The 17,399-nt window shown below is 34.6% G+C and overlaps 1 protein-coding gene across 2 annotated transcripts in view; it reads left to right on the forward strand.

The window, feature by feature from the left end:
* The first annotated feature begins 8,821 nt into the window (after nucleotides 1–8,821).
* The window catches only part of LOC136843849 (uncharacterized), a 24,184-nt gene continuing 15,606 nt past the window's right edge, over nucleotides 8,822–17,399 (forward strand). Inside the window, exons 1-3 of one of the 2 annotated variants that reach the window (XM_067112681.1) lie at nucleotides 8,822–10,323; nucleotides 15,645–15,804; nucleotides 16,006–16,171. In XM_067112681.1, coding sequence (XP_066968782.1) covers nucleotides 16,105–16,171 — 67 coding nt within the window. In that variant the 5' untranslated portion in view covers nucleotides 8,822–10,323; nucleotides 15,645–15,804; nucleotides 16,006–16,104. The remainder of the gene's footprint in view (nucleotides 10,324–15,644; nucleotides 15,805–16,005; nucleotides 16,172–17,399) is intronic. The other variant, XM_067112690.1, reaches the window with a different exon arrangement.

Raw genomic sequence — 17,399 nt, forward strand, 5'->3', positions numbered from 1 at the left:
TCTCAGGTTACATTGAAGACAGACTTTTTCCATAATTTCTTGTAAATTGTGGAGAGGCAGTAACCCTGCCACATTGTCACTTCAGCAGCCACTTAACTGGAACTGGTTATGTATCGCACTTGGCGGGAAAGAATAATAGTGATGTTGCCACGATGTATAATCAGGGTAGTGGTCTTACAATAAGTATGCAGTGATGGTTAAAGCATTGAGGCATGATAAATGATAAAGCAAGCATAATTCTCCTGTCAGATAATAAAATAAATACTCGTATACATGTAATAATAATGATGTTTGATAATCTGTACACACTGAAGATGATAGTTTTCGTGGTGAGATTAAATAGAACTATATCGGGCAATATTTGAATACTTTGTAGATATATTTGCTGATAATACTGTTCAATCTATATCACCCAGTTATGAAAAAAAGCAATGTTGAGACGATAAACAGCAACACAGACACACACGTATATTTTAAAGTCATTCATACCGTCTCTGCCTTCAACTGTAATTAGAACTAAAGCCAACCGCTCCACTTGACTGTAAATAGTGTCAAGTCTGGCTGCTGAAGAGAAAGAGCCCGAGCTAGAACAAGGCTGGCTGAGTCTAGGCAGTAGGTCTGTTGAGGTTAAGAAAAAGAGCGTGGGGTTACTTTATTCCTAGAGACCTGTTGAGAAACTGTAAGCCTATACCCTGCCAGCGTGGAGAAGGACGTTATATATATATATATATATATATATATATATATATATATATATATATATATATATATATATATATATATATATATATATATATATATATATATATATATATATATATATATATATATATATATATATATATATATATATATATATATGTATATATATATATATATATATATGTATGTATATATATATATATATATATATATATATATATATATATATATATATATATATATATATATATATATATATATATATATATATATATATATATATATATATATATATATATATATATATATATATATATATATATATATATATATATATATATATATATATATATATATATATGTATATGTATATATATATATGTATATATATATATATATATATATATATATATATATATATATATATATATATATATATATATATATATATATATATATATATATATATATATATATATATATATATATATATATATATATATATATATATATATATATATATATATATATATATATATACATTTGATTTAACCTGGAGGAATGCTTACCATGAGCCAGTTATGGACTCTAAATGAATGATTTCGTTACTTTCCTCTATTTCTGTATAAAATCTGGCTGCTGTTGATTCAGGCGGACATAAAGACTTGTTAAAAAGGTCAATTTATTCCCGACGTTTTGTAATGTCTTCATTACATTTTCAAGGGCTGTGCAAAATAAATAGCATAAATTACACAAAGGTTATATATTTAAATTTAAAAATTAAGATTGCACAATGGATTACAAATAAAAAAAATAGATGTAACAATTCAAAAGGACAACTTAAAAACAAAACAAAATCTCTCTCTAAAAAAGAAAATACAGTATAAAAGGTAAGCAAATCTAGACCAACCTATTCAGTGGCAATATTAACACTGAAGAGAAAACGAAAGACTAAGAGAGGTACAGTATATATATATATATATATATATATATATATATATATATATATATATATATATATATATATATATATATATATATATATATATATAATATATATAATCTACATTATATATATATATATATATATATAGAATCTACAGTTCACTTTTTCACCACAAAGCACACTTAAGAGGTCATTGTGTCTTTTGCAGTTACCCCCCACACACACACGCACACACACATACACACTCTCACGCGCACATGTATAAGTTTTATCACATCACGATGACATTTTTAATATTCACAAATTAAGCTACAAATTTCACTTAATATCCAATTCACTCTACCACGGAAATAATACCGAAGGAGAATTATAACTGATAAGTGGTAGTCTTTGCAAGGAATTCAGACTTCAGTGACGAATTCCCTTACCACCGGACTGTTTCGAAAGTCCAGTGGCAATAGAAATCGCCACCGAAGTCTGAGGTAGTTGCTGTCAGTGGTTCGAATCCACCACCTGGTGACTACCACTTACTAGATATAATTCCCCTCTGGTATTGTTTCCGAGGTAGAGAGAATTGGATGCTAAACGCCATTTCTTGCTCAATGTTTGTGGACACACATATGGGTGGTACTTTGGCTTGTTATCTAAACATGGCGGAAGCTCAATGGAACGCCGTATTTAGTACTAGCCCCTCAGGGATTCAAGTATTATATACACTCATTTCTTTTTTGAGTGGTCGACAAATTATATTGATAAACAGTATCTTTGATCCCCGAGGGGCTAGTACTAAACACGGCGCCCCACTTAGCTTCTGCGTAGATAACAAGCCAAAGTAGCACCCAAATATGTATATGTACACACACCACACACACACACACACACACACACACACACACACACACACACACACACACACACATATATATATATATATATATATATATATATATATATATATATATATATATATATATATGCTGCTATATCGGAACAACTGTGTTCACGTGACGAGAAAATTCATCAAAAAATATCAGATTTCTCTCCTTGTTGTCTGAATAAACAATAAATACCTAGTTACAAAGAAGTTTAAAAATACATTGAAAAGAGCAGATCGACATGAATTTAAATATCCGGGCTCACTTAATATTCAGTGTTTGTGTCTGACATTTCAATTTACAAATAGTGGAGGGAACCAAAGGTTTTCAGTATGCAACAACATTCGAAAGGATAATTGTAGGGAAGGTATAAAACAATTAATCCCTCGTTTAGCCTAATTATGAAAAAAATAGTCTTTGGAGTTATTCTTTGGGGTCGAAGAAAAATTCGAACTTCGATAATAAGGCGCAGAAATCCAGTCAAAATTCAGAAGACGTCACAAATGATCAGAAGTATGATAAGTATGGGAATGTTATATATTTACATACTTTATATATTAAAATAAAGGGAGCACTCATAGAAGAGTTCATATACTCGTTCGCGCAGTAGCAGATACAGCAGAATCAACCATCCCACCAAATACTGGAAGCGACCAAATCCCAAAAAAAGTCGGGCAGGACAGGGACATGCTTTTAGGAATGAAGGCCGTCTGGCAACGGATGACTTTAGCGAAGTCTGCCTTCAAAGCCATTGAAGAAAATGGGATTTCCAGTTGCAATATCCGACGCATTATCAAATGATTCACCGTCAATACGTCGCTGGGAAATGGGCGAGTGTTGCGAAATTCCACAATATTCAGAAGAAATTAGAAATGCGTCCCCGGAAAGTGCGTGAGTTTTGCTTTTGTTTGATCAGCGAAAAATCTAATTTCGCGTTTTCGTGTGGCTGTTGTGTCGACAGAGATCCAACGAATGTTACCGGTATAATTCGTATATTTCAACTGCATTCAAAAACGTTTAACATTATGTTGCCAGAGTGGGTGTAAATCTTTTCCAGATCTTATTACACATTTTCCTGGCATTTTTGCCTTTCAAGGCTAAAGCATTTATTTCAACTGAAGCTTAAATTCCATCATGGAAGGAGGATTTAATTACCAGTATCATGTTCCCATACATACATACATACATACATACATACATACATACATACATACATACATACATACATATATATATATATATATATATATATATATATATATATATATATATATATATATATATATATATATATATCTACATACATACATACAGACATACATACATATTCTTGTGAATCGTCTTGTCTCTTAGAAGTTCACTCTTCAGGTGCTGAAGCTTCATGTATATATACTGAGGTCTTATCAGAAGCGAGGTTTCACTCAACTCGGTCTTACATGTATTCCCATGATTCCTTTATATCTACTATTCCATTCTAATATGTCTATGTCATTCTGCCAACTTTCTTTTGGCCCTTCGCCTCTTCTTATTCCAAAAACTTCCGAAAGAAGCGCAATTCTCACTATTCTATATGGTAACTTTATCGCATTTTTTCCTGGCTCACTCCTCATCTAATTCACTATATTTTGCACTTTAACTTAAAATGGAAAACGAATTTTAAAAATGTTTTTGAAGACGGAAATTCTTTATGATGAAACGAAATTTAATCAACATTTTATTGTAGAGGCATTATTAATTTATATATGAACGTGAAATGGTGTATACACTCACACTTGTCGCATCTTACCTTCGACAAGATGAATAACAAGAGAGAGAGAGAGAGAGAGAGAGAGAGAGAGAGAGAGAGAGAGAGAGAGAATCTTAAAAATACATTTCAACATCTTGATCTGCCAACCAATAAGGGTTTCAGTTTTAGTTTTCTGTAAAAGAAAACTATTGAGATGGCTATTTGTCTGTTCGTCGGCTCTTTTCTGTCCGCCATCAGATCTTAAAAATTACTGAGGCTAGAGGGCTGCAAATTAAAATGTTGATCATCCACCCTCCAGTCATCAAACATACCAAATTGTAGCCCTCTAGCCCCAGTAGTTCTTTTTTTAAATTTTATTTAAGTTTAAAGCTAGCCATAGTCGTGCATCTGGCATCGCTATAGGACAGGTCACCATCGGGCCATGGTTAAAGATTCATGAGCCGTGGCTCATACAGGATTTTACCGAGACCACCAAAAGGTAGATCTATTTCGGTGGCCTTAATTATACGCTGTACAGAAAACTCGACTGCGTTGACGAAATTTCGGCGCATTTTTTTGCTTGTTAGAGCAGAACTTACATTTTCGTTAACATTCACTTGTTGCAGTGATCCAGTCTCACATAGCTAATTAACCTTGAGAACAGGTGAACCGAACAGTCTTAATTACAGTACTAAATTGAATTCACTTGAATAGTTGAAATTTAACATTTTCCACTTGGCCACATCTAATGAAAAACGAAAATCCAACAAAGATGATATTTCTTACAAATTGTCTACCAGGTCAAAAAAAAAAAAAGCTATTTCGGCTATCTAACTCACCTCTAAAATATTTGTTGAGAAACCCAAAACACGCACGGACGCAGTGCACACACACACACATATAAATATATATGTGTGTGTGCATGTCTATGTGTATGTATATATATATATATATATATATATATATATATATATATATATATATATATATATATATATATATATATATATATATATATATATATATATATATATATATATATATATATATATATATATATATATATATATATATATATATATATATATATATATATATATATTTATATATATATATATATGCGTGCGTATATATATATATATTGGATGAGGCTACATGGGTGTGCTTGAATAAGTTCCTCTCAGATTTTTTAATATTGGACTTTTTACCCGTGGAGAAAACACTTGTGTTATGACTTATATCTGGATGATTTTCTCGGTAAATTGAAATGGTGGTCGCAGGGCTTGCATCTGAATGAAATGGTTTGATATTGCACTCCGAAATCTATTGTAGCTTAGAATCCTTTGAAGAATATCCGTGTTATTTCGACGGAGTTGAGTTGAGGAATAAGTTCCTCTCAGATTTTTTGCATCGACTTTTTACCCGTGGAGAAAACAGTTGGTATGACTTATATCTGAAATATTTTCTGATTAATTGAAATGGTGGTCTTTTTGCATCTGAACAAATGGTTTGAATTCAGAAATCTATTGTAAAGTGTCCTTTTACGAATAATCGTTATTTCGACGGAGTTGAGTTGAGGGAATACGCTGCTATCTATATATATATCCTTATACTAATCCTGCTGCAAGACAGTTGGTAAAGTATATGAAATATTTCATGATTATATTATATATATTCTTTTTATTCACAGTGGGCCTTTGTGAATTCAGTGTATGTAAAGTGTCTTATAGTTATATAATCGTTCTATATTTATATATATATATATATATATATATATATATATATATATATATATATATATATATATATATATATATATATATATATATATATATATATATGTGTGTGTGTGTGTGTGTGTACATGTGTGTATGTATGTGTGTATTCATATATATATATATATATATATATATATATATATATATATATATATATATATATATATATATATATATATATATAAACTCCAAAAAGGATTATTCGTAACTATAATACACTTTTCGAGTGCCTGAATTATAAAGGCCCTTTGTGAATAAAAAGAATATAGAAAATAATCATGAAATATTTCAGTAGACTTACCCAACTGTCTTGCAGCAGGATTAGTGTTAAGAAAGCGATGCGGCAGATAGCAGCGTATTCCCTCAACTCAACTACGTCGAAATATATATATATATATATATATATATATATATATATATATATATATATATATATATATATATATATATATATATATATATATATATATATATATATATATATATATATATATATCCAAGCGTAATTAAAAACAATCCCAAGATCTGTATCTCTTTGCGTTTATGCTATAGTAGAAACATCCAAGCTTCTAATAGCATCCGAGTCAATTTCCCTTAGTCCTTATGGAGATTTGCATGTTCTCTCTTTCTTTTTTTTTTTTTTTTTTTTTTTACGGCCGTATCACTTCATGAGTGAGTGCTTTACGAAATAGTGAAGCATTTTTTGATCTTGTAAGTTTCCTCGTAGTTAACGTTTTGACCAGTCACTTTTGTATTTCCCTAATTATGTGAAATTTAGTTTATTGGAAAATCCTTACCAGATGTTTATTTACTCAGCTTTCAGCATCTTTCTCCTTACGTATGGTGACTCATGAGGGCGCAACTCATCAATACTTGGAAAGAGCAGTTCAGAAGAAAATACTCTTATTCTTTCATTTTGTCTTGGATAGTAATAGGTGGAATGGAAGTAGGCTACATGCCAGCATCAATCCTGCTCAGTTCTGTAAACGATTGTACAAATTCATTCTTTATGTTTATAACGGATCGAAAAGGTTCAAAGCTTATTTAAAAATGTCACACACACAAATTGGAAAATAAATATATTAAAAAAAGTACATACAGCTCCGAAGTGTCATGAGGAGATAGCAATTACAGCTCCTGGGATGAGTGTTGAGGAGAATAAAAGCGTAGAAGGATGAACTGGTAGAATTGAAAAGAGAAAAAGTTTTCATAGACGGGGTATGATCCCGTAAGCTTGGAGATTTAGCTTATCTTTTCCTAGCGGTGGTTTTGTTTTTGTGTAAAAGCACGTAAAGTTTTGATCTTTAAGGAGATGGTGTGATTCCATTAAGTATAGTTTTTTCTTGTGTAGGGGTGAGTGAGTATTAATTGCAGAAAGGCAGGCTTTCATTATTCGCCCTATCAAGACGAGCTTTTTGTCAAGCATGCCATTACTATAAAAATTAAGGGTTTTAAAATAAACTAATAGTAATAATAAAAATAAAGCAAATAATTTAGACATTATTTATGCGGGCCTGAGGCGTTCAAATTTGTTGTTCTGAGCGGAGAGCGTGCATTATGATTAGGAGGACGTCTGGGAGATGGTCTGTCAGAATAATATTTTTGAAAAAGTTAAACAATGGCGGTAATTAGGCTGGGGGATAACATTAAACCCAACTTGGGTTTAATGTTTCCACACTGAAGAAGGAACATGGCGCTCCGAAATTGCATTTGCTTTTGAAGGTATTTGTTCTCCAGTTTGTGTTCTTTATCATATTTCAAACGTCGATATTGACCTTTTATCATACTAAGCTTATGTCAGATTTCTTACTGGCAAATGTTGCCTGCAAGAATTATTAATGCACATTATTTTTGTAATATTTCTTATTTATATATACTGAGTAGAAATTAAAACCAAATGCCCATATGATATAATGCTATACATATTTCATGAGCATAGGTGTTGAATTATACTTCTTCTTATATACGCTATACATAACTGCTCAACTGTATGTACACGAATACTCATCCCCTCTTGTCTTTACATAATGCTAAATACTGTCCCTCATTTTTTTATTACTAATGGAAACTATGTGCACCTGGGTTGCAAATATTTCTTGATTATATGAAGATTCTGAGGTCATCGTCATTGCTCATTTCATGCATCCTCTGATTGTTTAGGAATTCTGAGGTCAACAATATTACTCATTCAATGAATCTCAGATTATTTAAGAATTCTAAGGTCAACAATATTGCTAATTTCACGAATCCTCTTATGGTTTGAGAATTTTAAGGTCGACAGTGTTTCTCATTTCATGCATCTTATGCTGGAATTCTAATTTTATGTATCAGTATTGCTGTTATCCTTCATGGTACCTGTTGGCACAAAAATTCTCATATCACTTGCCTCGCTGGCTAAACCTTCTCTTTTTCGCTTTAACGCCTCTGTCTCATAGCTATTTTGAGGAAGGTCAGCTAAAGATAACAAGTAAAAAAATGTGCCGAAGTTTCTTCGGCGCAATCGAGTTTTCTCTATAGCCGCTACAGCGTATAATCAAGGCCACCGAAAAATAGATGTATCTTTTTTGGTGGTCTCGGTATAATGCTGTATGAGCAGCGGCCCATGAAACTTTAACCACGGCCTGGTGGTGGCCTATCGTATAGCGTTGCCAGAAGCACGATTATGGCTAGCTTTAACCTTCAACAAAACAAAACTACAATGCTTAAAGGCTATAATTTGGCATGTTTGATGATTGAGGGATGGTTGATCAACATACCAATTTACAGGCCTCTAGCCTCAGTAGCTTTTCAGATCTGAGGGGGGACAGAAAAAGTGCGGACGGAATAAATTGCGAACGGACAGACAAATCCGGCCATTTTTAGTTTTCTTTTACAGAAAACTAAAAATGAGAATAAAAAAAGTATTCGACATATGTGATCCTCAGTCGAAGAGTAACGGCAAATGATGGGATACTGATGATTAATCGTGAGTTTACTAGATCAAGTTTACATGGATTAAGCAGAAAAAAAACAAAAAACCTTTTATTTCCTAAGCAAGTTTCCATAGATTAGAACGTTCATCTGTGAATGGGGAATAGATAAAAAGTGAGAAGATAAATGAAAGCTAGAAACTAAAACAACAAAGAAGGCTGAATTCCTCTCCCCTCATCTTCGTTTACGGAGTAAGCCCTAGCATTACCTCTTTCCATATTTCGGCTCATTCCATGGTTTTGGCACAGATTTTTACGGCCGGATGCCCTTCCTGACACCAACCCTCCCTACTTATCCGGGCTTGGGACCGGCACCCATCTGATATATAAAAATGGGAACTCGGCCTTCATTTATTCTTGCGAGACCCGGTCGGGTAAGTTATTTTAAGAGGGGAGACAATTCCAAGGTGGCACTTTATCATGTAACTGGCAGTTGCTCAAAGCTACGCAAACCCCCACCGGCCGCCGTTGGCCCCTCCTTAGGCGCCGATTGCGTAACACACCCCGTTAAGGGGTTGCTTTACGTCCACCCCAGGACCGACTGGTCCACCCTAAGTTGACACTACGCAGCCGTTCAGTCTCGCGATGTTTTCCTACCCCAAAAGTACGCGGATTGGCTCATTTCCTGTTTTCTTGTGAGATGAGTAGAGTGAGTTAGAAAAAAAACTGAAGTATCAGGAAAAGTGTGCAGAGAAAGGGATCAGAAAGGGAAGAAAACCAGGTGTCAGTAAAAGTGTGTAAAGAATTAAATAGAAAATAGATTAAAGTGAGGAGGAAAAGGTAGTGTAGAAAAAGAAATGAGACCGAAACCAAGGAAAAGCAAAGTATCAGGAAAACAGTGTAAAGATAGGAATAGAATAGAAAACATATTAAAGTGAAAAAGAAAAGACAGTGTAGCGAAAGAAATGAGACTGAAAACAAGTGGAAGTGAATTATCAGGAAAAATTCGTGTAGAGAAAGGAATGGGATAGAAAACAAATTAAAGTGAAGTAAAGGAAAAGATGCAGTGCAGAGAAAAGCAAAAATGACACTTTCGCTGATAATCAATAAAATACCTGACCGGAGTTGCCAGTTTTTTCACCTACTAATAGTGGCGTGAACCTTTGAAAGTTCAGGTACAGTTTTATAAAGCGTCGGAAGAATGCTAACATCGCGTAGCGTCTAAATTTCTCTTGAAATAGATGAAAGAAATCAGTTCCTATAAATCAGTATACAATCCGATCAATACATTTGCGGACCTTTAGATAATGGCACCTAATGCATTCTGTATAAAACACCTGGAGTAAAGATTCAAGCAGGAAGTCACCGGCATCGAATGTTCATTCAGGTATCATGAGGAACGTGTATCTAGGTATAACTGCTATAATGGTGTCTATGTAATATTTTCACTCGTATGGTAAGCATAAATGAAACGGAATGAAAAGTTTCTTTATTTTGCCTCAGACATCCTCATGACTGACTATCAGAGTCACGTGGAATGTATAATATGTAAGGATGATTTTTTCAGTTTTTTTTTTCCATGTTAGTTTAACAGAATTAGAGCATAGTCTTGGAGCTTGCCGTACTTCTCTAACATTTACCAGTGAGAATTTTTCATATATGTAAAAATCATCGCCTTACATGATTATTGTTTATCTTGCAAGTGGCTAATAACATATTTCTGTTCTAGCGTCAGTGTTGCTGGGTCGGTGATATATTTTTTTCTTTCTTATATCCATCATTACTTTCGTATTTTAATATCGTTTTAGTTGTGGTCCCAGTGACTCTAATGTTTTCTGCATAACTGACACGTGCTGGATCTAATCGCCGACGTTCATTATTAATTAAGTGGCAGGGTGAACTTTAAATGTTGCATGTTTGTGTCACATTGGTAGAAAGTGTTGTGGATTAATTTCTCACTATTAGTACAGAGATTTACTCATTCACGAGATAACAGAAGGAAATTAGTAGGCGATAACATATGAATATGATGCTAATATAATTTCATGTATTGAAAATACAGCTATTGAAACTGTTAATTATGAAAATAGATTTAATGCTGTGGTGATTCAGAAGTTACTGTCATAACACTCCATAAACTGTCAACAAGTACAACAGCAACAAAAACAACTGTCATAGCACCCCAACAACTGTCATCAAGTACGAAAACAGCAGCAACAACAACAACAACTGTCATAGCACCCCAACAACTGCCATCAAGTACGAAAACAACAACGGCAACGACAACAACTGTCATAGCACCCCAACAACTGTCATCACGTACGAAAACAAAAACAGCAACGACAACAACAATAATAACAATATTTAAATGTTTGGTTATCCAAGAAAACGAGGCATCGTTGGAATCCTGACGAGTGGGCGATCATGATATTAGACTTTCAAATCCGACTTGAGCTTTTGGTGTGGCATGGGAGCCAAAAGTGTTATTTCTTTTCTCCTTAAGCTCTGTTCTACCACCCGTTTGTCTACTTGTCTGTTTAATTCCTCCTCAAGTCCAAAATATAAAGACGTCGGTGATTCTCATTTCTTAAATCTGCACTCTTAAGTTTTCCGGAAGCCAGGATTGCATAATGATAATTAAGGCGTTGTTTGTTATTTCCTAACAGGCAATGAATAACCAAATGATATTTTAGAAAAATATCTAAGCCTCGCGCTGTGATTGACGATAGAAATATGACGCTTGCCACCCGCTTCCAATGCACAGAGTTTGTAGCGTGTATATAGCACGCTGTTGGCCCAGCGTTCGACTCTCCGACCGGCCAATGAAGAATTAGAGGAACTTATTTCTGGTGATAGAAATTCATTTCTCGTCATAATGTGGTTCGGATTCCACAATAAGCTGTAGGTCCCGTTGCTAGGTAACCAGTTGGTTCTTAGCCACGTAAAATAAATCTAATCCTTCGGGCCAGCCCTAGGAGAGCTGTTAATCAGCCCTAGGAGAGCTGTTAATCAGCCCAGTGGTCTGGTTAAACTAAGGTATACTTAACTTTTTGCAGCGTGTAGAACAATAATAATAATAATAATAATAATAATACATACATACATACATACATACATACATACATACATAACTTAGCAAAAGCAAATGATTAAACCAAACAAGTAGTATGCCCACATTTAAAGATATAGTATGTCTACTCTACCGTAAAGCGTAACAGAAGATACATCGACAGCTAATCGCATATACTAGATATTACAAACTGGTTGAAAAGAAATCACTGACTTAGTCCAGTAGGTGTTTCATACAGTCATCAAATATTTGTTCAAGACTCTTTCTCCAGTGACGGTCGTTGGCTTGTTTTTAACCAATTTGTTTGACGTGATATGTTTACTGTAGTTTAAACGCTTCTCACAAAAATCTTTATTTTTTTATTAATGAAATGCATTTTAATCTTCCTTTGTTTATTAATGGAATGTACGATTTTCAAAGTTCATTTAATCACCTATGCATAATTACTAGTACATTTTTTTCTGCTTCAGTCAAGAATAGATTTATAGTTATTAGTTTCTAAGTACTTCCAGTTAAAAAATTTTATGTTTTGAATTTTTTTAACTGCTTTGCAATGTTTGAAACAAATGTTTTTGGTTCTCTTACGATATCACGCAACCAGAAAATTTGATACCGCGGGACGTTCTAAGGTTTTTCATGGGTGATGACGCACCGTCCTCCTGTTTCCTCAGAACAGACACAAGTGTTGAAAGTAGCAAGCCTCAGTTACTACACAGTTATTATTATTATTATCATTATTATTATTATTATTACCAAGATGAACCTATTCATATAGAACAAGCCAACAGGGGGACTTGACCCGGCATTCCAGTTTCCAAAGAATATGGTGTTCATCAGAACGAAGCAACAGAAGATAATAGGCAATACAGAGGCAGGAGATAAGTCATTAGTAATAAAAAGAACAATATATTAACAAATTAATAAATACGTAGATAAAACTGTGGGTAAATTATTAAGACACAAAGAGAATTGTTGTAAGCTAATAATACGTTGGATCTTCGCTTGAACTTCTGAGGTTCCGACTGCACAACATCCTCAGGGAACCTTCTACAGTCTAATGACGTGAGGAGTGAAGGACCTCTGGAACTGAGAAGTTCGACACTCCGATGTTGTTAGTTCATCAGATACTATTCTGCTATTTCCCTTGCTTCAAGTATGTTCCGAAAGTCGAGTGGAAATGCAGGCAGAAAGGTGACATCGGTGGTCAGTTTATTGTACGTCAGCCCTCGACCGTAACTGGGAGTCATGCTGTATCGCTGTCATCCTTCACGGCAGGGTAAAGTAGCTCACATTACATAGCAGATAGCGCTGCAGGCATGGCCTAAAGAGATCTCATTCCACTAGTACAACAGAACGTGGAACAGTTGGAATTCGAGTTCGCACGGAACACATGTGGTAGGAACATAAAGCTTTGGAAGCATGTTTTCGGCGTTGGCAAATTGGATTCTATAAAATTAGATACGCACTGTTACACTAGAGGAAACAAGAAGGAACGTGTTCATCAGGTTCTGGCTATTAGTTAAGCTTTGTTAAGAAGTTTTTGAAAGTTAATACTACTGTCTAGACGACAGAGAAGTAATGGGTTACTACTGCAGCCCCAAAAGACACTCTTTCAGGAAATTCAAAAGAAACTAACGTCAGCACCAATCATGATATATTACTCCAAAACAGGCTATCATGCACCATGAGCGTAGTTCCGGATATTTATAAGTAAAAATGAACCAACTGACCGGTGACTTACAAGAAGCTTATGTATATTTACCTTTCCAATATTGTAGCTAGCAGTGAGAACTCGAAAGACCATTTCGAAAACTTCAATTACTATTGTAACACCTGCAAAACATAATTATGCCTGTGATTTAGTAACGACAACGAGCAAGAAAAAAATGCTCCGAATTTTTTTCGGTACAATCGAGTTTTTTACAGCGTATAATGCTGTATGAGCCGTGGCCAATGAAACTTTCAGCCACGGCCCGGTGGTGGTCTGTCCTATAGCGTTGCCAGACGCACGATTATGGTTAACTTTAACCTTAAATAGGATAAAAACTACTGAGGCTAGAGGGCTGCAATTTGGTATGTTTGATGATTGAAGGGTGGATGATCAACATACCAATTTGCAGCCCTCTAACCTCAGTAGTTTTTAAGATCTGAGGGCGGACAAAAAAAGTGTGGACAGAAAAAGTACGGACGGACAGAAAAAGCCGTCTCAATAGTTTTCTTTTACAGATAACTAAAATGCGCTGTGGAAATTATAGAATACATTAGACACGCCAGCACATCATGGGAGTATTATACGCTAGGATATGGCTGTTACCATTGACGCCTTCCCGAACGAATTTGTCAGGAGTGACGTACTTTGTCCAGTCCGTGAAATTCTACAGAAATTTCCTCCCACATAAAAGTGCGTGAGCAGAAACCCTGACTCACTCGGCAATAAAGGATTTTGGATAGCGATGAACAGCGAAGAGGCGCGACACTTTTCAAAAGCATGGCGATGCTCATATTGTACTTATCCAAGATGGATGAATTCTTTAGAAAAATCATCTTTGGAGAGAGAGAGAGAGAGAGAGAGAGAGGCTCTTTATAGTTTATGGATGTAATTAAACATTGCTGGGAAAACCACTCAAATAAGTACTTTGCTTAAGATAATAGATGGCTTTTACTATATATATTTATATATATATATATATATATATATATATATATATATATATATATATATATATATATATATATATATATATATGTGTGTGTACATGTGTATATATATAGTTCCTCATTGGAGGGTGGGTACCGTTCTCAGCTAGCACTCTGCTGGCCCTGCGTTCGATTCTCCGACCGGCCAATGAAGAATTACAGAAATTTATTTCTGGTGATAGAAAGTCATTTCCCGGTATAATGTGGTTCGGAATCCACAATAAGCTGTAGGTCCCGTTGCTAGGTAACCGACTGGTTCTTAGGCACGTAAAATAAATCTAATACTTCGGGCCAGCCCTAGGAGAGCTGTTAATCAGCTCAGTGATCTGGTTAAACTAAGGTATACTTAACTTGTATATATATATATATATATATATATATATATATATATATATATATATATATATATATATATATATATATATATATATATATATATATATAATATACACACACACCCTTTGTATAAATATCAAGTAAACTTATCGCCGACGGATTGGCTTTGACAGAAAGACATTTCCCTCAGGCATTTGAAAGATACGACGCAGAAAAAAAATGAGTTAGTGACACGTGACGCAGTGTAAAAGACACGAACGAGAGTCGTAAAATAAGACAAATCGTATCCGGCATGTTTCTTCCTACCCGGCAAGAGCAAAATTGTATGCCATGCTGCTGGCAATAGCCAATGTTTTGATATTTAACATATGAACTTTTAAAAGAAAGCACTATGTCTCTGGGAGGACTGGAATGATTAATTCGTAAGATTTATTTAGCTTGAAATGTGTAACGAAATTTATCTAGTCTAACGATATATATATATATATATATATATATATATATATATATATATATATATATATATATATATATATATATATATATTATATATATATACATAATTCCAAGTTCTTACATCTTAATGACCTGGGGTTTCTCTGCAGGTAATCTGGCAACAAAGATGTTTTTATGCCAAACGTAGCAGACCGCTGATGGTACGACCTGAATTTCGTGGGATCAGTGCGAGAAAATTAACCTCGCCACTGTATTCTAGTCTTCTGAACATTTCGCCACTCTTCTGTCGTCTAGTTGTAAAAAAACAAGGTAGGTTTGTGTAATATGATTGCCATCGTAATAATGTACAGTCTTTTGAAGTTAAAAAAATTGCAATACAGTGATATTTACAGATACCACGAAAGGACAGAAAATAGTTACACTTCAAATTATTGTTGATCCGTTCAGTTTCATCTAAGAGTCTCTCACGACAGCATTCTTGCACATGAAGTTCCTTTATGTTTTCCGTAGCACTCTCGCAAGACTTAGAGAGGGTCAACAAATGGTCTGGGAGGTGGTAGGCTTGGCACAGGGCTAAGCAGTTGCCCTTGCTTTTCTCTCGGTGCTCAGATGAACGTACTGCTCCGTCAGAAATGTCTCAGCATTCCTTTGATGCCGGAAGTTCTGGTGAGTAAAAGTGAGTAAATCGTTCTCATAGAACTCGTAAAAAAAAAAAAAAAAAGAGCGTTAACGTAGGTTGTGTCAATGAGGGGAAAATTGTACAGCCTAAATCGGCAACCGGTAATAAGTTGCTCACACGCCCGAAAACTTTGCTGTGAATCGCGACTCTAAATGGGGATGAGGAGATGGTTTCGTGCCAAAAGAGTTCGTCTGCACACGCGCTCTCACTTCAGGTACGCGGGTAACAGAAGCTGAGAATTGAAGTCAAGGGAACTGTTTCTGTTTGTTCTCTTTCCACCTTAAAAATGTCAGGCATTGTAGTTTGCAATGAAATAAATATATTTATCTACAACCATGCATACTGGCAGTGAAGGATGGAGATTGGTGTTATCGTTAGAGAAGACATGGCATTAGTGGAATATGTGTGTGGTGTCGTGCAGTAATGTGCAACATTGTTGTAGCACATGAAAGAGATGGCAGTACTCCATACATTTAAAGCACGTTTTGTGTTTGCTCCTCTGCAGTTTTCTTAGAATTATTTTTTTTATTTACTTCAGGCGCTCATTAGAGAGAAAAACTACGTTCCTATGGTATCTGTTACTAATCGTACTTTCTATTTGACCAAAGGCCTAGTATGCGTACAGCTGACTCAAATTCAGAGAGATAATCAATATGAGGCACCTCAAATCTGGGGAACAAACGTGAGCAACATGTGCAAAATAAAAATAAAAAAAAGATAAAACGCGAACAATTTTGAAAGAAGAACCATTGCTTTTTTCTTTTTTTCTTCCTTGTCCTGATTTTATATCATCTACGAAATAACAGTACCACCAGGATGAAGTATTTCATGTTTTCATTCTCGTTTTATCAACTTAGTGATAAGAGTTACATGACACTGTTCTCTCTCTTGCATATACTTCATACAAAATCTGTGTATGTTTATTTATTTTTTATGAGTAATAATGAGTCAATTTCCGTAACCTACACTGAAACCCCAATATTCGTTGACAAAGCCAGCATAAACATCCGTTTCCGTCTGAATAAGCATTATCTAGGATAGTCATGTGAGTCAAAATATTTCTCACAACATATGAAGCGGTAAGGTTAGCCCACGACCACATCCTCTTCTAGGGGTAGTTAGTGCCGTAAGTGGCACGTGGTACACTGTGGGCATTACTAAAGGGTGTTTGGTGTGTCCTCCGTCCCCTTGTTGCATCCACTTTTTAGTTTATAAGATTCTCTCC

This window comes from Macrobrachium rosenbergii, chromosome 2 (genome assembly GCF_040412425.1).
Source record: "Macrobrachium rosenbergii isolate ZJJX-2024 chromosome 2, ASM4041242v1, whole genome shotgun sequence".
NCBI classification, from domain to species: Eukaryota; Metazoa; Arthropoda; class Malacostraca; order Decapoda; family Palaemonidae; genus Macrobrachium; species Macrobrachium rosenbergii.